The sequence below is a fragment of the Setaria viridis genome, chromosome 6 (genome assembly GCF_005286985.2).
Source record: "Setaria viridis chromosome 6, Setaria_viridis_v4.0, whole genome shotgun sequence".
In the NCBI taxonomy this organism is placed as follows: Eukaryota; Viridiplantae; Streptophyta; class Magnoliopsida; order Poales; family Poaceae; genus Setaria; species Setaria viridis.
Genome location: NC_048268.2, coordinates 13,092,342 through 13,112,057, shown reverse-complemented (window position 1 = coordinate 13,112,057; position 19,716 = coordinate 13,092,342). Strand labels below are relative to the sequence as shown.

The window sequence follows — 19,716 nt, the reverse complement described above, 5'->3', positions numbered from 1 at the left end:
ACTCTGTAGAGTTTGTACGCTTTACCCATACGTCCGATCAGCCCACACCTTCTGGTAGGCGGTACTGACCTACGAGATCCATACCTGCTCGTGCCTATCTCTAGGCATCATTCTCTAGGTCCATTCAAGGACATACTGGGGTCTAAACAGGGGCGACTATCATCGGCTACGTGGATATCATCCTGGAAAAAGTGCGCACATAGTAAACAGGCCCTCTGCCCTCAGGGTCTCTGACCCTCTCAGTCAACCCGTGCCGACCAGACCTAGGACTATGCGAAGGTCCTGCTCCAATATATCAGTTGCCCACCGTGGCCCCTTGGGATGTATTTCTAGGTTCAGCTAGCGGGGTGTGAACCAAGACCTCACATAAACACGTACTTTCGAAGGTTGTACCTTTCTGGCACGTATGGTTGCACGTTTAACTAGAAAGACTTTCCCATGAGCCGGTCCTTATGCGACTGAAGTAAGCTTTTGGGATAGGATTGTCTACTAAGGCTACCCCCTTACTTCGTTGTCCTATCCTTAGGGGTTTCTAACTCTTTACTTGGTTCATTTTATTAAACTCACATCTTTTAGGGTTTTTGATGAAAACAATGTGTGTATAATGTTTCTATGAAATTCTATTTCTATAATGATGCTTGATCATCGATTAAGTCGTGATCGGGTTCATTAATAGGATTTCTGGTTTGAATGGCTTCAGTCAAGGCTAGGAAGAAAATAGAGGTGGGTTGCCCTTATGGTCCTATAGAAACATGCAAATCAAATTATTATCTTGGTAAATTTTATTATCTATTATAAATAGGGCAAAAGTATGATCAAGGGGTGCATGCTAGGACTTGTCTTCATTAAAAGATCTTAGCACATTTTCCTAGGTTGACCAGGGCCCTAGCTTCTCGTTGGAGTTGTTGGAGCTTCTATCAAAACTTCTGGAGTCCAGATCTTCTTGTCGGAGTTGGAGTCTGGCCAGGCTAATATATCTACACGTCTTCTGGATGGCCGGAGCTTCTTCCAGATGCTTGGCTTCTGGTTGGGTCTTGGTTGCGTCCTCGGATCAAACAAACATGAAAACAAGCAAACAATACTAACAATCAATATCTAGTTCAAGGAAAATGAAAAAGAATGGACGGTGGAGGTTTTGGAACTTATTCGATATCTAATGAATAATCCCTTGAATCACTAGGTATGCACAGTCTATCCCTCAACCGGATGGCCCCATGGGAATCTATTTTAAATGCAGATAATTTCCCAGCTTCTATATTTGTCCTTACCTTTTGCAGTTCATGGTCTACTAATTGTTTCTCCCTTATAAGTTCTTCCCGTGTTGGTTTAACTTGAAGTGCTGCCAATGTTACCCCTGGTGCAGATATTATTATTTCAACTCCCATTCTTTCAATGTCTTGTAGGATATGTTTGTTTTGTGTAACCAGTATGGCCATATTGCAAAGTGCCTTCCTATTTAATGCATATGCAACTATGTTAGCTTTTCTAGGATGGTAATTAATATTTATACATAATCTTTTAATAATTCTAACCACCTCCTTTGTCTCATATTTAATTCCTTTTGTGTGAAAATATATTTAAGACTTTTGTGATCAATGAATATTTCACAATGGCCACCATAAAGATAGTGTCTCCAAATTTTAAGAGCAAAAATCACTGCCGCTAGTTCTAAATCATGGGTGGAATAATTTTTCTCGTGCTTCTTGAGTTGTTGGAACACATAAGCAATTACCTTTCCTCCTTGCATGAGAACACCATCCTAATCCGATTATTGAAGCATCATAGTAAATGGTGAATTCTTCACCTCCCACTGGAATAGCAAGTAGCTGATACTAACCTATTTTTCAATTCTTGGAAGCTTTGTTCACAATGGTTAGACCATTCAAACTTAACTCCTTTTCTTGTTCATATGGTTAAAGGTGTCGCGATGGTTGAAAAATTTCTTATGAAACGTTGGTAATAATCTGCCATACCAAGGAAACTTCTTATCTCAGTTATCGAGGACGGTCTTTTCCACTCGGATACGGCTTTAACTTTTTCAGGGTCCACTAAGATACCTTCCTTCGAAATGATATGTCCAAGGAATGATACTTGATTCGTCCAAAAGTCACATTAAGCTTGGGGTCAAACCGTTTCTCATGGAGGGGGGAATTGTCATGAAGAAGAAGACAACATCAAGAGGAACATCAATGGGATGGGCCACCACCGATGGTACCCAGGTTGGCACTCCTGGAGTTGCTGAGGATAACAAGTCTGAACCTAAAGATGCTGATGATTCATTAAAGACTGATGGAAGCGTCACAAGCAAGAAGACAACCCGGACCCCAAAGCCCAATCCAAAATACTGCGGCCTAGAATGGCAGCCCAAGTAAGCGAAGGCCCAACAACCAACAGTAACGTATACAAGCATCTGGCGGCGGATGAGGAGGTAGAGGAGAGAACGAACCGGTCGGCTGCATCCGGAGGCGGCGGTGATCTACGGATCCGGATTGTATCTGGAGTGGTTCTTGTGTTTTTTGAAGAGACTTGAACTTGGATTCTAAGTGGGATAGAGTGAATTCCTGTACCACTCAATTCATCTGGGTTGGTGACAATATGCATGTACATCATATATCTCATGCGGACCTGGTTATTTCCAAGTTTTTATCCAGGCATGTTTCGCGAGATGCAGTGCACCGCCGCTTATGGTCGACGCACAATTCCACCTTGAACTTGGCGTGCTCTGTTTTCCTTTCCGATCTAAACTCCGTCGCAAGAGTCTGCTGATGGTACACCCGGCACCATGAGCACGGCAGCCATCTTCCAGCCGGCGTCCTCCCAAGTCTTGGCTAGCGGCGCCACCCGGCACCATGAGGCATGAGCACGGCAGCCAACAGTTTGGTAGCAATGGACCACAGGCCATCGTCGATCCATCCCTGCCATGTTCGGCGACGGCTGGGTCACGGGAGCAGGTGCGGGGGCATCGCGCACGCGCAGCTACCATCCTCGGCGCAACCAAACAAGGCGCTACCACCTCCGATCCCCCACGCTCGCCTTTTGCCGCCTGCCCGTGATCGCAGATAGTCCGCCGCGCTACAGCGCCGTGCAGTGGACTCTCGCTCGTGCTCCCTCGTGCTCGTCCAAGCGGGGGGCACTGACAGGCAGTAGCATTATATTGTAGCAAGCGTCCGTCTCTATATATACATATATACATATATCCGTCTCCCTCTCACATTCACATTCTCTTGTCCCTAGCACGCCCCCGTCTTCCTGCTTGGTCGTTTCCTCCGTCCCGGCCTTCTTCCTGGCCGCTTGCCTGCTTGTCAGATCTATCCACCAGCGTACCACGGCGCGCGTCTGCGTGCAGCGACAATGGCGGCCGCTCATCGCCTAGTTCTTCTCGTCCTCGCGCTTCTCGCCGTCGCCACCATTGCCGCCGCTGCCTCTGGCGCCCGGCGAGCTGCGGTAGTAGGGAAGAGCGCCGTGGTCTCGCTGCTGGAGTTGGATGGCCGAGGTGCAGCGAGGGAGACCCGGAGCGGCAGCTGCTACGCCGACGCGAAGCGTGCTGAAATGCTAGGTAATTCTGCCGCAGTTTTTTACGTATAATTGCGATGCATTGACCGGAACAGGTGCTCTCTCAGCTCTGTGTTGTTAGTTGAAGAACTCAACAGCAGAAACTTACTTGCAATCTTGCATGCATTTGGAGTTCCGATCCGTTCTCGAATTCATGATTTGCAACTGCAAAAAACTGAAAAAGGCAGCTGTCATGCTGTACACTGTCACTTTATGTATGTTTGCTAAATCCTACTTCTAGTCGATACTGAGAGATCCAACCTTCAAAGTTTAATTTTTTGGTTACTAAATATGTAACTTCCCTTGTAAAAAGAAAAGAATAAGCGACGTGTACTGTAACTGTCATAGTCCATTTTGCAGGCCTAACTTAATGTGTTCATGAGTATATATATCTTATACTTTACTTTGTATTTGAAAATTCTGAAAGGACTGGGATCCAAATCCTTAGTGTGTCTAATGCAAATCTGAAACAAAAATTTTTAAGAAAAAAACTAGAACATATACTACTATAATGGGATCGACTTCTTGTTCCTCCATGAAATATCCTGAATTTTTATGGGGTTTGCAGACTTCCAGTCAACATGGTCCACCTGGTACGACTATTTGGCTGGAGCTGTAGAATTTGTAGTGCTCCGAGGTCACGTGTGTGTATAGATGGCCAGATGGACCGCCCGGCACTAGCCCGATTTGGCCTGGTCTGACTAGATCCGGCACTATTAGGCCCGATGACTTTTTCGTGCCAGGCCGGGCCAACACTACGTGCCGAACTGTTGGCCCAGGTCCGGCACTATGGCCTTTTATCGTGCCGGCCCGGCCCGCTAGCACGGCTGGCACTACCGAGCTAGTGCCGGGTAAATTACTTAATGGAAAATGTCCCGAAGAAACCCAACGAAGAACTAAGAATCCTATTATAGAGAAAAAAGTAGTTATCATTCCTTTTTCTGACAAATCACGTAATCCCCTAAGTTCACAAACTAATAAGGTTATCAAATGAATCATAATCACAATTGAAATGGTTGAGAAATATGAGTTAGTATATGTTCTAAAGTTGCAAATAGCATAAGGATAAGGTCCCATTGCAAAATTGGAAATTTTGAATTTAACCCATTTTCTAATCTATTGTATTCTTTTTGGAGAATGACCAGGCACTAGCAGCGGCAGTCGTGACCCCTCAACGGCGGCGGATGGCACGCTTCCTTGCTACCACAGGTGAGGAGCGGCGGCCGACAGCGACCGACGCACTTCCTTGCCGTCGCGGGGAGAAGAGGGGAGGAAGAAGGGGTAGTGCCTAGGGAGGAGTGAGGGTGGCTAGGGCCCGGCGATGCAGCGCTAGGGTGAGGAAGGGCGGCCAGTGGTGCCATGCTTGGGGAGGACTGGAGGAGCGAGGCCGGAGCGATGGCCGATCTTCTGGGCGAGGAGTAGCCACCGCCGAGTGAGGGAGAGTTGAGGGAAATGAGAAGAGAATGGAAAGGGTTAGGGTTTGAGGGAAGCAGGCATTTAACAGGCCGGTGGGATAGGAGGAGAGGGGAAGCAGGCCTTTGATAGACCGATTGATAGTCTAAGGCCTGCCAATTTAACGGGCTAGGCCTAGGCCAGCACTACAGCCTAGGAGGTGGCCCAGTCATTGCACGACGCATAGTGCCAGGCCAGGTTGAGCACTATCCACTATAGGCCGGGCTGAGCTAGTGCCGGGCTTTTTTGGGCTGTGCTACGGGCCACCCAGCAGGCCTAGCCCATTTAGCCATCGTGTGTGTACTTGCAGTCCTTTCAGGGTTAACTTGCCGCATTGTACCTTAGTCCTTACTTGAGAGTATAAATTCAAAAATATGAAGAACTGCTCATCAGACCACCGTACTTTCCAATCTTAGCATCTAAATTCGTCCAAAATTCAAAATTCGAGGTATTTCCGAATCTACATTTCGCTTGACGGCTTGAGTCATGTCTGTCATCTTCTTCAGGAGAGAGCAGGAAATCAGGGGCGGCAAGAACGGCCACCGTGCTAGAGCTCAAGCATCACTCGCTCACCACCATCCCCGACGACCCCGCGGCCCGCGACCAGTACCTCCGCCGCCTCCTCGCCGCCGACGAAGCGCGCGCCAACTCACTGCAGATCAAGAACAACAGGGGCGCAGCTGCGTCCACGCAGTCCGGCTCCTCAGCCGAGGTCCCACTGACCTCCGGCATCCGGTTCCAGACTCTCAACTACGTTACCACCATCGGTCTCGGCGGCGGCAGCTCCGGCTCCGCCGCCACCAACCTCACCGTCATCGTGGACACCGGCAGCGATCTCACGTGGGTGCAGTGCAAGCCCTGCTCCTCGTGCTACGCGCAGCGGGACCCGCTCTTCGACCCCGCCGGCTCCGCCACCTACGCCGCCGTCCGGTGCAACGCCTCGGCGTGCGCCGCCTCCCTCAAGGCCGCCACCGGCACGCCGGGCTCGTGCGCTACCACCGGCGGCGGCGGCAGCGAGAAGTGCTACTACGCGCTGGCCTACGGCGACGGGTCGTCCAGCCGCGGCGTGCTCGCTACGGACACGCTGGCGCTCGGCGGCGCCGCCAGGATCGACGGCTTCGTGTTCGGGTGCGGGCTCAGCAACCGCGGCCTGTTCGGCGGCACGGCGGGGCTCATGGGCCTCGGCCGCACCGAGCTTTCACTGGTCTCGCAGACCGCGTCCCGGTACGGTGGCGTGTTCTCCTACTGCCTGCCGGCGTCGACCTCTGGCGACGCGTCGGGGTCCCTCTCCCTCGGCGGCGGCGGTGGCGCGTCGCCGTCTTACCGCAACACGACGCTCGTGGCGTACACCCGCATGATCGCCGACCCGGCGCAGCCGCCGTTCTACTTCCTCAACGTGACCGGCGCGGCTGTCGGCGGGAACCCGGTGGCCGCCGCGGGCCTCGGCGCCGGCAACGTGCTCATCGACTCCGGCACGGTGATCACGCGGCTGGCGCCGTTGGTGTACCGCGCCGTGCGCGCCGAGTTCACGCGCCAGTTCGGCGCGGCGGGGTACCCGGCGACGGCGGGGTTCTCGATCCTGGACACGTGCTACGACCTGACGGGTCACGAGGAGGTGAAGGTGCCGCTGCTGACGCTGCGGATGGAGGGCGGCGCGGAGGTGACGGTGGACGCCGCCGGGATGCTGTTCGTGGTGAGGAAGGACGGGTCGCAGGTGTGCCTGGCCATGGCAAGCCTGTCTTACGAGGACCAGACGCCCATCATCGGCAACTACCAGCAGAAGAACAAGAGGGTGGTGTACGACACGGCGGGGTCCAGGATAGGATTCGCCGACGAGGACTGCAGCTTTGTATAGAGCGATAGAGCGAGACTGGAGGATCACGAAATGTTCAGAAAAGATGAGTGAAATGTCTTGTTTCTCGTTGCCTCCTTTTGGTGCTGTAAACTACTCGTTCTTCGCTGATCTTTATGCCGTTTATTTCCCATGTAATCACTGTAGTTTTAAGGAATATACACGCTGTGGCCTAGTCCATCTAAGCATAGAACCCGAGTCTTGTGGTAACCATCCCTGTTTCAGTCCGACTAGCTGCATGATTGAAGCCTTGGACTTTGGAGCTCAGGTTGATAATGTGCCCCATCAGATGATTGGAGTGTAATTTGGTGAAATTCCATAGTTTAAATCCACAAGATCAGACGGCTCTGACCAGAATCGACCATAATGGAGTGTACTATCATGAAAACGTTAATAGACCAAAAGTTAAAGCAACAGAATTTGAACAAAGAGGAAGAAACATATGTATGATATCACAACTATTTAGCATTGAGGCCAAAAAGTAAAAGCTTGTACTTGAAGTATTGAGGCATAAAAAAAACTATTTAGTATTTACACACTGGTATTAACTAAGCTAAATTAGTCCCTAGCCACCAAAGATTTCAGTTGGGATTAACAGATAGCTACCATATCCTTCATAAGCTATTACTAAAGTGTCTCATCTCTCCAATGGAACCCTTCATCACTTCACTTGCTGCTGACATAGCACATGCTGAGCAAACAGCCTCAAGCCGGAACTGAACCATGTGATGTTTTTCTTCCAAATAAAATGAGAGGTCCTTTCTTCTATGATGATTCTAAATAACTTTGTCAGAGTTTGGCTGTGGAGAGGGAGGGTTTAACTGAAATTTCAATGTCTCCATATGGTTCCTCTTGTTGGACATCAATGTAGTCGTAACTCTTCAGAACCTGTTAGGAAAAGAAATATATAGTCAACTTCAAAACAGCACTACCTAGGCTGTAAAGGTAAATATAGCAACTGCATGTCAGAATAAGAACAACTGCAATTCTAAATGTTACCGTTGTCTCAAAGAACATCCTTGCAGCTTGCTTTCTTGCTTTCCCTTCCAAGATTTTGTTCAAACTGAATTTTCCAGGCTGTCCATCAGATGAGGTTGAAGGCACATGATCCTTGAAGAACATTGCAACAGCCCTGCAGTGCCATAATGAAACAGTCTCAACTTCCACTCAAATAAGAATGGTACGATCAGCTCAAACATATCCCATTACCTTGTTCTAGTAGACATGCTTCCTAATCTGGTGGTTCCAGTACCTACACTAGATACCCCTCCAGGAGTACTCATGAGCCCAGGGATCTCTGGTTGATCATCATCATCTTCATTGATTGGGAACAGGAACGGCATATGATCGGTATCACGAGTACTCTGTCCAGGTAATGAATAGTTCCCACCAGATGACGGTATTTCAGAAACACCAGTTCCATTCCCACCAGATGATGGTATTTCAGAAACACCAGTTCCTCCAAGCCAAGACGGTGGGGTTCCACCAGGAGTTCTGTAAGGAGTATCATTTCCTCTTACTGGAGATGGCATGTCCATTGGTGAGAATCGGGGCAACTCAGGCAACATGTCATCATCTGGTGCAGCACCTGCTGCTCCTGGTGACTTTGGGGAAGGCAAAGGTTCAGGTTGTGCATCTACATTTCCTGGAGGGTTTGGGGTGAGTTGAAGGTCAGGCGGTAACTCCCCTGTTCCACGATAATTTGGGCTGAGCTGCCGTTCAGGTGGTGCATCCAGGCCATCATTTGCTACACCAGCCGTGGGTTCACCAGAGGTACACTCAGCATCAGGGCCACTCACACGGGAGAAATTTCTCTCATAAGTTTCATGAAGATTAGTGCACATCCCTGAAAAGGGGGAAAATATCTTGGGTGTGAAATGGTTTCTTAAGATTGAAGAAACTATATACCTACAAGAAATCAAAGAGCATATAAGCTTACCATGAAGCACAGGTTCAAGCAAGAAGCTGCCCTTTCTGTTAGTCCTGCTGAATCTCCACACATCGAGGGCTGTTTGGGGTAGCTTTCTTCTCTTGCAGATCAACTTATCCAGTCCAGCTCCATCAATTTGCTCCTTCATGTAGCTGTGCAAGACAAGATGAAATTTATCAGTACCAAATGCAGCATTTTGATGGTAAAAATATATGGATGTTTTTTTTTGTAATATAATGGGTCCTAAAGCATTTACTCGTTACCCAAATTTCTAAAGGAACTTGTGCAACCAAATGGTAATGATGGATATTGAGTTGTGAAAAAGCTTTTTAAGAAATTGCTGATGGAGGCAGTGTAGAATATTTCTCAAAAAATATTGATACAGTGGTACAGTTCCATTTATGCTAAAAAGCAGAGCCGATGTACTTGAGTGTGTAACTAGTTAACTACATGGTTGGAGACCTTGAACATTATTTTGTGCACCCCAAAATAGTCTGTGCAGGTATAGAATAGTACCACCAACTACATGTTCCATAGACCAAAAAACAACATAAAAATATAACTTTGTTTCATAAACATATAAATGGCACATATAAAAATAGAAGCCTGATCACTATTCGTTATTTGGCTTGGGCTGTATCTCAAAGGTATCACCATGTATCATAAAGTATATACAGTACGCATTGAATAATAAAGACTATAGGACTCAGCCCCTGCATTATAAAGGCTCATATTGGATATTAGTATGCAGACTTCCAAGAATATTAGTGCATCTTTTGGTACACATCTTTTGACCAACAAACACACTAATCTGTGAAAATACATCAAATTGTGAGGAGCAATTGCTTTCTCTAAAAATATAGATAAGCAAATTAAATACTTATTCAAGTTATTCCACACTGAAATATTGCTCAAGTCAACATGTAAGAATCTGCCGTGCCAAAGTTGAGGGTCAATCAAAACTTACTCATTGGAGAGTATAATTTTGTGATCAAATTTCACCTTTCTCTTCCTCTTTCTCTTGTTAACTTGTGCTTTTGGCCTTCTATTATCAACATTCTCTTGTACTGGAGGTGGAGATGGCTCAAGCTGAAATTCAGGTAGCTGGGTGTCTGAAATCAGAAAAGCAAAAGGAAAGTTGCATCAGGAAGTGTTTTGTCAATTAGGAAATTTCAATAGATATTATTAAAACGTAATACAGGTGAAAGTTGGACAAGAAATGAAGACTTCAGGTACATAATCTATAAGTAGACAGATACTAACCAAAATTTAGCGGTGCATCATCTACGAATGCATCATATGTGTTTGGTGTCTGTAAATTGGGAATGGATCTTCCAGGTGCTTGTCGACCAGCAGAAGATGTTTCGTCAATAACTGGAGGGGTGATAGCCTTGTTTTGCACAAAAGGTGAAGGATCATTGTTGAAATCCATGGGTTCATCATTTCCAAGTATTGAGTCTGTCAACATCAGGCCAGGAGACTCCTGTGCACGCATTGTTTCTGGTGGATCCAGTGCTTCATCTGTCTGATTGACTACATTGGAATTTACTGGCAAATTGCCTGGGGGACGATCTATGGGAATTTCTTCATTGCGATTATCAGCTCCAAAACCATCATGAAATGGAGGGAATGTCCTGGACATGATTGCAAAGGAAACATGAACCCACAAGTAAGAAAGAGAGAAAATATATTAAAGACACGTACTCATCCTCAATTGGTGTAGGCTCCATGTGTAATGATGGACCAGTAACTGACGGCTCTACTCTAGCACCCTGCGCAATTGGAGAAGTAAAATTTCGACAATTGTGAGAGAAACAAAAAAGAAAAGAAAAAAGGGCAGGGGTGCAGAACAGTAATGAATACCTCATCAAGTTCTATCATCACATATTCTCCTTCTGCAACATCAATGAGATAGTTAAATGCAAAATTGTGTTTCAACATTGTTTGCCTACTAGAAACTTAGGTAGCGGTTCACCCCTGCTGATTGCTTCAAAAAAGAGTAAACAAGTATTTACTATAGTGAACTTTCCTTACCAGGCAAAGTAATCTGATCACGAGTCTTCTGATGACTATCTGGTGTCCTGCAGAAAGTTGAACAAAATAAAAAATATTACATTCATAGCATTTGCATTGCATGGCATGAAGCAATTATGTGAAGAACAGAAAGTGCTTACTCCATCAGAAAAATTGCATCATCCAAGTTTAAGTCATCAAGATTTAATGTTGGTGGCAGTGTGATGGACTCAAATGGGGCCCGATCTGCATCAACTGGAAGATCGACTTGGACAGAAGCGAATGCAGTTCTGATTGTAGTTACCATTCGATTACAATCTTGAAACAGGTAGTTCACCTTCCACGAATAAATGCGAACTAAACCTAGAAGAAGATGCCCTGATAATCTTAGAGCAATTGGAACCTCAGGGAACATTATACTCTCTGAAAAGACAAAAGGAATTCATTATAGCATTAGGCAAACACAGGGAAGTAACAATAAAAATTCTTGAATGTAGGATTGAATCAAGAAAGTACATATCAATAGAAAACATGCTAGGAAAAAAACTCTCCAAATGAAAATATAGCAGGAAATGGTCATTATAGCATAAACCCAAAAGCATAAATTAAAATGAAGGCTCCTAACTACTGCGAGTGATACAAGAAAACTAATTATTCAATCACTTCCAACATTCACCATGCCCAGCTCCAACCATTGCCTTACCAAATTGCAAGGACTTCGCTACTTGACTTTGGTTCAACCAAGTGCAAGAAAGGATACCCTTCAAGATAAACATGAACAACTTCAAATACTACATTAACTTCACAGGAATGTTTTTTCGAGGACTAATAAATGAGTCAACAGAAACATTAATTTGCTAAATAATCTCACAAGTACATGCCTGGCTCAAAAGATCATATCTCTGGACGTAAATAAGCACCGTCATCTGTGCAAACAGCCTATGCTAAACAATCGCAACGGAAGACGACCAAAATCGGTCAAGGGTAACGTACCATATATTCTTCTTTTGAATTTCTGCAGAAACCATGTGACAAGAACCGTTCTTTACGCGAAATTCCTAACCAGTAACCGAAATGCTGGCAGCGAACCTATTTTTCTTAACTGGCGGAAAGCCGTTGGTTGAATTCTGCAGAAACCATGTGACAAGAACAGTTCTGTACGCGAAATTTCTAACCAGTAACCGAATTGCTGGCAGCGAACCTATTTTTCCTAACTCGCGGGAGCCGGTTGGGGACCAAATCCTCGCACAATTTACCCATCGCATCCCATGATTCCACCGCAAAACCAATACTTTCCTGCTCAAACCACAATCACCCCGCATTTTTCCCCCAAGAACACGGAGAGCACCGCACCAGATACTACAAAGAATCCCTCACCAGAGAAACACTGGGGGAGAAAAAGATTCTGCTTTTTTCTACCGGCGGACGACAGAGAAGGAAGGGTGGGAAGAAAAACGCGTCTTTGAGTGAGCGAGGCGCGGAGGCGACGGACCTGCGTAGGAGGGGATGTCGATGCCGTCAATCTGCGGCTTCTTGATCTTGCGCTCGAGGTGGGCGGCGATCCACACCGTACCCAGCGGGCTCTTCCGCGCGAGAATCGTGTGCGAGTAGAACATCCTCGCGGATCCGCTTTAGCTCGCCGGCGGGCGCTGGGGCTCAGGTAGCGGCGGCGGTGGCGCACGCGAGGGCGACGACACGGGAGGACACAGGATGGGATTGTGGATTTGTTTTGGGGGGAAATTATTTTTTGGGGGGAAGGGCAGGTTTTCGAAGGACCAGAAGGCGGGAGGGCGCCACATTGAAGACGGATTTTGGCGCGCAGTTTTGGGGCGTTGTGGCGGTCAGAGGTGGAGGAAGGACCATTCACAGGTGGGCCCAGAGGCCGCGGTTATCTGTTATAGTAGGTGATTTTTTTTTTCGAAATCATAGTAGTGATTTCCGTTCGATGGATACCAGGGAGGTTCTAATTCCATCAGATATTGAAATCTTTTTCTAAATAATACTACGTCCATCCAAAAATATAGCTACGTTTAGACTTTCTTAAAGTCAAACCTTTTTAATTTTAACTACAAATAGCAAACTAATCATAAGACTAATAACATAAAAATGATGATAGGAGATTTAAGCATGAAACTAACTATTATAATATGTAATTTTTTCTATTTTAAATCAATTATTTTTAGAGATATTGCTGTCAAAGTTAAAATGTTCTGACTTTTGAAAAATCTAAATGTAGCTATATTCTTGAACACATAGGCTTCGTTTGGATGTAGATATTGAAGGGCTTGGTATTGAATTGGAGACAATACCAAATCAGCCTAGGCATTGAAATGGATCCAATACCAAAGCAGCTGTTTGGATGTAGATGAAATTGGCAGATGGAATTCAACCGAAAATGAATACCAATTCGTGTTTGGATGTCCTTAACATCAAATTAGAAATTCACTCCTCATCCTCATGCACTTCTCATTTCATCTTCTTCCGCCCGCATAGAGGCCGAGAGGCGGAGCTTGGGGCTGGACTGGAGGGAGGCCACGGTGGAGCAGCGCTCGTCTTGCGCACGAAGAGAAGATGGCACGGCGGCGGAGGGGAGCAGATGGCGCGGCGGAGGGGGTAGAACGGCGTGCGGCTCGGCTGGGGAGGAGAACGGTGCGGCGGTGGAGAGGAGAAGGAGAGCGGCGCGCAGCTCCGCGAGGGAGGGGAGGAGAGTGGCCGGCCACGAGGAAGACGAGGAGGGGTGCCCGGTCGCGAGGAAGACGAGGAGGAGCGCCGGCCGCAAGGAAGATGAGGAGGCGGAGGGGGGCTCGAGCGATGGGCAGTTTTGACAAAGGCCAATTCATCTCAATACCGAGGGGAAAGACTCGGTTTTGAGGAAGTGTTGTTTTAGCTCCCGTTGAATTCCACGGTATTGGCTCCCAATACCAATTCTCAATTCCAAGGACATCCAAACAATGGTATTCATGAGATCCAATTCCAATTCTCAATTCTCAATTCCGAGGTCGAATACCGACATCCAAACGGGGCCATAGAGTAATAGAAGGTTGCAGGTTGCAAATCTCTATGCTATCCGCATTCCTCAAGCCGATTAGTATGACTCTCGGTCTCATATCATTAATGAAGGCAAATATGTCATACAATCATTTAGTATATATAGCATTAACTACATGATCAACATACTACACAATAGGTTTCATTATTTTTCATAGTTTGTTTCAACTTTTTTGTCATTGCATTGAAATGATCTCTACATTTTTCTAGAAAATTTATCATTTTTAACTTTGACTTATGCAATTCCTTCTACTCAAGTACTCAACTTCTCTAAATTTTTATTTTAGCGAGAGTTCCGACAGCCAAAAATAGTCACAATCACATTCTGCCATAGAAAATGACCTTGTCTTTAGTTCTAATCTCCGATCTGAGTCACAACTCACAACTTATTTTCACACATCCCCTTGCAAGCATCATAACAGTATTACTCTATGTTTTTCATTTTATATACTAACTATGCAAATTAAACATCTTTATGATAGAATTAAGTTATATAGTTATATCTTTCTATTTTAATTGAAATCAACATACATGGAGAAACAAAAAGGGGCTATGCCACGAAGCAATTGAAACCAACCAGCATGTGCTAAGCAAGCAGCGGGAAGGTTTTTATGCAAACAGTCCACTGTTCTTTAAATATATTTATGCCTTAGTGTATTTGTTAAACACGTGTGCAACTTAGCCTAACTGGTGGGAGCTCTCTGTCACGGGCCCAACTACCTCTGATGAAGCAAGAAGCTCAGTACTAGACAATAGCCCAACTCAACGTCGCCTTAGGAAGCCCAACAAATACTTTGGCCCAACAAATATCTCTCCTTGGCTCCAATCGAGTTCCGCAGGTTATCTATAATATAGGCTAGTTGGCCGGCGATTGCTTGAGTTGGCGGTGAGACTTGATCTCGAGTGTACTGCTACTTGTTACTGAGAACCTCATTATCTTGATCCTAGTAATCGGATCCTATCAACTAGTATCAGAGCTAGGAGATTCTGCCACCAAATTTTTTCTTACAAGCACCTTCGTTGTCGCCATCTGATCCACCAACACCACCATCAAATCCACCGCTAAATCGCAAAGGCGTTTCAACCCAGATTGCATCCTGGAGGTGCCAGACAATCTCAAGAGGCCGTTGTACTACACGCGTGTCTAGAAGCAAGCTATGGAAATGGAGAAGCAATTGGGAGGAATTGTGACCAGTTTGAAGGCGATGCAAGCATCGTTGGATCGCCATACCGGTGCGTTCGACGATCTGATATGTTGATGCGAAGGTTTCTAAGCAACATTTGTCAGATGACGACCTCCGTGCCAAGGTTGATCAGATCGCATCACATCAACAACAAAAGCAAGATCCTCCATACAAGGAGTCCGATGGTGAGGACATCGACATGACAAAGCCGAGTGCTGTCCATTTGCTACTGACTCCATCGGGAGCGACTTTAGCGCCTGCAGGCCACTGCAATACTACACACTGGGGGTTTGGTTATGGGGTGTTCACCACCCTTACACCGCCTCCGGTCGCAAGTGCGAAAAATGTCCCCAATGTCTCTCCAGTCCAGTTTCCTTTGGGTAGCAGTAATAATGATAATTGGATTAGGATGTTGCCTCATGTTGATTTCCCCCCTTTTGATGGTCATAACCCTAATATGTGCCAAAGAAAATGTGAATCCTACTTTGAAATTTATCGAATTCCTAAGGGTAGAAAGATTACTTAGGAAACTATGCACTTCACTAGCGCAGCTATGTTCTGGCTTCAATCAGTGGAAGGGCAAGTAAAAAATATGGGATGGCATGAATTCTGTGCTCTAGTTTCTACTCGTTTTGAGGGAGAGCAACACAATGCTTTGATTAGGAGGCTCTTTCATATTCAAAGCAAATAAACAGTGTGGTAGAATACACTGAGAGTTTTGATGAGAATGTTACCCAGTTAAAGGCTCATGATCCCAACTTTAACTCAGAATGTTACCCAGTTAAAGGCTCTAGTTGCCAATGCGTCTACTATCCTCTAAACTCATGAGATCAAAGACTGTCCAGTTGTAATTTAAGGGCATTATTTCATATTGGACCTAAAAATATTACCTATGAGATGTTATATATGATGTGATCATTGGTATGGACTGGTTGGAAATACACAGTCCTATATGGAAGTGCATTGGTGTGAGAAAATGGATGTCCTTTGACTATCAAGGTGCTAGAACTAAGCTTCAAGGGCTCAAGCCAAATGTTCAAGATCTTCGTTTGATAAAGCAATCTGAGACTGAAAAGCTGGAGAAATAAGATGGTTTATAGTGTATTTTGGAGCTGTTCACTATAATATGCTCTGAAATAAATGAAGGGTGGCCGCAAGAAGTACAGAAGCTGGTGAAAAGTTGCTCTAGTCTGTTTGACAAACCACTCGATTGGCACCACCAAGAACAGTGAAACACACTATTCCATTCGTTGATGGTGTACAACCATTGAAGATCAAACCTCATAGGTATAACCCAGCTCGGAAGGATGAGATTGAACAACAAGTGAAAGGATTGCTGAGAAATGGGATGATACAAGATAGTACTAGCCCATTTGCTTCCCTTGTTTGTGTTGCTGGTGAAAAAGAAAACTAGTGATTGAAGATAATTGTGTGGACTACATGAGGCCTAATGTTGTGGCCATTAAAAATAGCTATCCAATACCGATCATGGAAGAGTTTGTGGATGAACTAACCGAGTGTTGTGTGGTTTACATCCTTAGATCTTAGAATAGGATATCATCAAATTGAAGTGGTGAAGGAAGATCAATATAAAACAACATTTCAAACACATCGTGGTCATTATGAATATAGAGTTATGCCATATGGTGTTACAGGGCTAGCAACATTTCAACATGCAATGAACATTACTTGACATTTTTACTGATCACGCGCTCCGCAGCTAGCTAGGGGAAATGCATCTTCAGAAGTGCAATGACATTCTTCACGTGCTCCATGGCGCTCTCCTTCATCAAGGCCTTTAGCCAACTGGGAGCACTCCTCAGACGGTCCAGCAGCGGCGTCGGCGTGGCAGGGTTGGCCTCGGGCTGGATCATGTCCATCACGTAGCCCGCGGCTGACCGCAGGTCCTCAAGCTCCACCTCCAACCCTGCAATGACCACCTGATCATGCTGAAGACTATGCATTGCTGCAATCAAGCACTGGTCTTTGTCCTTGCACAAGCCGGCCTCATAGGCAAGTTTCTATGACACGGCACACTCACGGTGCACGACAATGCCATGATCTTGCTGCAGTCGGGCATTGGCAGCTTCGCACTCCTTGAGGTCTCTCTTGAGGCTCTCCTCCTTCTAGGCATCTGCAAAGTAACAAGATTCAAAGAACAGGAACCGGCCTCATCTACCCAAACTAGAATTTTTGCAAGGGTCGAAGCCGTAGTATTCAATATGGCGCTGAGATCGCCCTGGACCTCCTTGGTTGTACGTTTCTGGTCTGCGATCTCCCGATCTTTTTGTCGGAGCTGCTCCGCGGCATCCTCCTTGATCTTCTTGAGCTCGGCCTCCAGGCGCTCGACCTTGAGGTGATACTCCTCAGCACGGTGGATGGCGTCCGCCCTCTTGTGCTCACACTCGGACAGGTTCTGAACAAAAATCACTCCAACAATTCAAAAAATAAGAGGATAGAAACGAAGGTCAACACCAAATTAGGTTGGCCAACTTATGTATAAAACCTCTGCGACCTTGACAGAAGCTTGCTTCAGGTCGGCAAGATCCCTCTTTGTCGCCGGCAGCGTCCTGAGCTAGGGCTGTCCCGGTGAAGTCAACAATGGTGGGATCATCCTCCTCGTGGGCATCAACGTTGGCACTGTAGCCCACCGCTTCAGCATCAACCGACACCTCCATGGGGGTCTCCTCCATCTGCACCTCGGCGCTGGCATCTGCGGCCCCAGGCGTGGAAGCGGTGGCGTCCCCGGCAACATCTTGGCACGACGGAGACCTTTGCTCGGGCCTCTCAGGCTCCACCACGAAGCCGCTGCCATGTTCGGCCTGAATAGAAGAAGCAGATGCAGCCCGCCCAGGGCCACATCAGGAGTCCGACCTTCTGACTGGGTCCCGATGCCAGCACCTTGTAGGCTCGGCTCATCATCTATCACCGCCTTCCTGCTTGGTCGAAGCGGCACATGGATAGAGTGAAGCAGTATACAAAGAAACTTTCAATGATAAACAATGTCACATCCACTTACATTGTGCTCTTCTTCACTCAAAACTTCGGGCGAAGAGGTGCCGACGACGGCAGGGTCAGCTCCTTCTGCCTTCCCCCAAGGATCTTTGTCTTCAGCTGCTCCTTGAGCTTTTCCACATCGGCAACGGTTGTCTCAAGGAGCTTGGATTTCTTCTTCTTCACGGTCGGGCTGGGCGAATTGGAGTCGCCGCTCGACACCCAGATGAGGCTTCAGCAGGAGAGGCGGCTGCTACAGACGGTGCCTTGGGCTTAGCGGCCCCTCTTTTCTTTCGCTTCCCCTTCTCCGCCTCTGGCGCCTTGGACTCCACCACCTTGCGTACAGTCTGGCGCGTTTGCTGCCCAACAGGAGCAGCACTCCCAGTTTCCATCCCATCACCAAGGACTGGCACATCCTTGTCGGAGACGTTAATGGATGAGTCCAACTCCCAGTCGAGGGCAGTAGGCGACTGGTCTGCATTGGTGGTGGGAAGGACCTTGGGCCGTTGTGGCTCGGCACCTCCGGGAAGTGGTGCCGGACAGAAGAACTCAAATTCTCGGCTCTGGCCGATAAATAGGATCACGTAGAGAAGATGCAAAGCAAAGCAAAACAGGACAATTAAATGATGAAGTCAAGATCTTATCGGGTGACACAGCCTCTTGAGGGGGCTTTGGGGTAGCATTTGTCCTTGATGATGCTGCAAAAGAACTCGGACACCCGACCGACGACCTCTTCCCAGGTAACCTTGCGCTGGACCTCCCAGGTCAGATCCAATGGACCCGAGTAATCATACGCCGGATGAACCCTATCCTTGATCGGCTGCGTCAACCTTCGCAGAAATTGATACTTACTGCTCCTGCTGTGAGCCCACGTCCCTTCAGGTCAGCTATCTCCTTCAGCAACTGCTTCACCTGGACCATCTCCTTGAAGGTTGGCTGGTTTGACCACTCCGACCTTGTCACGGGTGTGAACCCGAGGTGGGGTGGTAGCTTGGGTTTCTGGTTGGTGAGAAGGAACCACTCCTTGTGCCACCCCTTGTTCGTGTCCTTCAATTCCAAATCAAAATATTCGAGGACCCTCTTCGGTCACAGCGAAAATCCACAACCACCGATCACTCTCGTCTTCCCCTTCGTTGTCACAACTTTCAGTTGATATAGATACCTCCATAGATTGAGGTTGGGGGGGGGGAGGGATTCTGAGAAATGCCTTGCAGAGATGGATAAAAACAACGATGTCCAGGATTGAGTTAGGGTTGAGATGCACTAACTCAATCTTGTAGTAGTCGAGTAGTCCATGGAAGAAATCTCCGGTGGGGATCCCGAATCCTCACTTGAAGAACGCCGCGAAGACGACGGCCTTGGTCCAATCCTCAAAGGGAAAATCTTGGCCCGCGGTCACCTTCCACTCCAGAAGTGACTTGAGACAAAGAAGGCCGCGATCGACGAGCGCTTGGATCTTCTCCTCTGTCATCGCTGACTTGACCCAATAGGTCAACGGATCTGACACTTGCTCGTTGGCCATTTCTTCAGTTTCCAGTCCTTGAGGAGCAGATCTGATGAAAGTGGACCTCTTGGTTCGCATATGACGTGAGATGGCGGCGCAACGGTGGTGGTTTTAGTTTGCATGAAAGAAGGCGGGTGATTCAATTCGAGGGCATGACGGCGCGACCTAGGGTTCGCGAGTGCGGCGA

General features: G+C 47.0%; 2 protein-coding genes across 4 annotated transcripts; one reads left to right on the top strand and one right to left on the bottom strand.

The window, feature by feature from the left end:
• The first annotated feature begins 3,147 nt into the window (after positions 1–3,147).
• LOC117861043 (aspartyl protease family protein At5g10770) lies at positions 3,148–7,139 on the top strand. 3 transcript variants are annotated; one of them, XM_034744509.2, is made up of 3 exons: positions 3,418–3,556; positions 4,689–4,761; positions 5,511–7,139. In XM_034744509.2, exons 2-3 carry the CDS (start codon positions 4,737–4,739, stop codon positions 6,857–6,859), a joined length of 1,374 nt encoding a protein of 457 aa, XP_034600400.1. In that variant the 5' UTR covers positions 3,418–3,556; positions 4,689–4,736; the 3' UTR covers positions 6,860–7,139. The 3 variants fall into 3 exon arrangements, with proteins under 3 accessions (XP_034600397.1, XP_034600400.1, XP_034600398.1); XM_034744507.2 differs by having other exon boundaries at positions 3,419–3,556; positions 4,698–4,761; XM_034744506.2 differs by lacking the exon at positions 4,689–4,761 and having other exon boundaries at positions 3,148–3,556; positions 5,511–7,049.
• Positions 7,140–7,303: 164 nt separating this feature from the next.
• Positions 7,304–12,552, bottom strand: LOC117861042 (sister chromatid cohesion 1 protein 3). Its single transcript, XM_034744505.2, has 11 exons — positions 12,292–12,552; positions 10,961–11,222; positions 10,821–10,867; positions 10,650–10,681; positions 10,491–10,558; positions 10,050–10,420; positions 9,754–9,898; positions 8,796–8,938; positions 8,066–8,702; positions 7,856–7,988; positions 7,304–7,744 (listed from the first exon to the last, which is right to left on the bottom strand). The coding sequence occupies exons 1-11, from the start codon at positions 12,413–12,415 to the stop codon at positions 7,646–7,648; spliced, it is 2,061 nt and encodes a 686-aa protein (XP_034600396.1). The 5' UTR covers positions 12,416–12,552; the 3' UTR covers positions 7,304–7,645.
• Positions 12,553–19,716: the final 7,164 nt, after the last annotated feature.

Bases quoted from the DNA above. Each gene is read 5' to 3' on its own strand.
- LOC117861043 (XM_034744506.2), top strand. From the start codon at position 3,352: ATGGCGGCCGCTCATCGCCTAGTTCTTCTCGTCCTCGCGCTTCTCGCC. The intron at 3,557-5,510 runs GTAATTCTGCCG...CATCTTCTTCAG, and splicing joins GAAGCGTGCTGAAATGCTAG to GAGAGAGCAGGAAATCAGGG.
- LOC117861042 (XM_034744505.2), bottom strand. From the start codon at position 12,415: ATGTTCTACTCGCACACGATTCTCGCGCGGAAGAGCCCGCTGGGTACG. The intron at 10,868-10,960 runs GTAAGCACTTTC...AACTTTCTGCAG, and splicing joins GATGCAATTTTTCTGATGGA to GACACCAGATAGTCATCAGA. The intron at 9,899-10,049 runs GTTAGTATCTGT...TTCTGATTTCAG, and splicing joins TGATGCACCGCTAAATTTTG to ACACCCAGCTACCTGAATTT.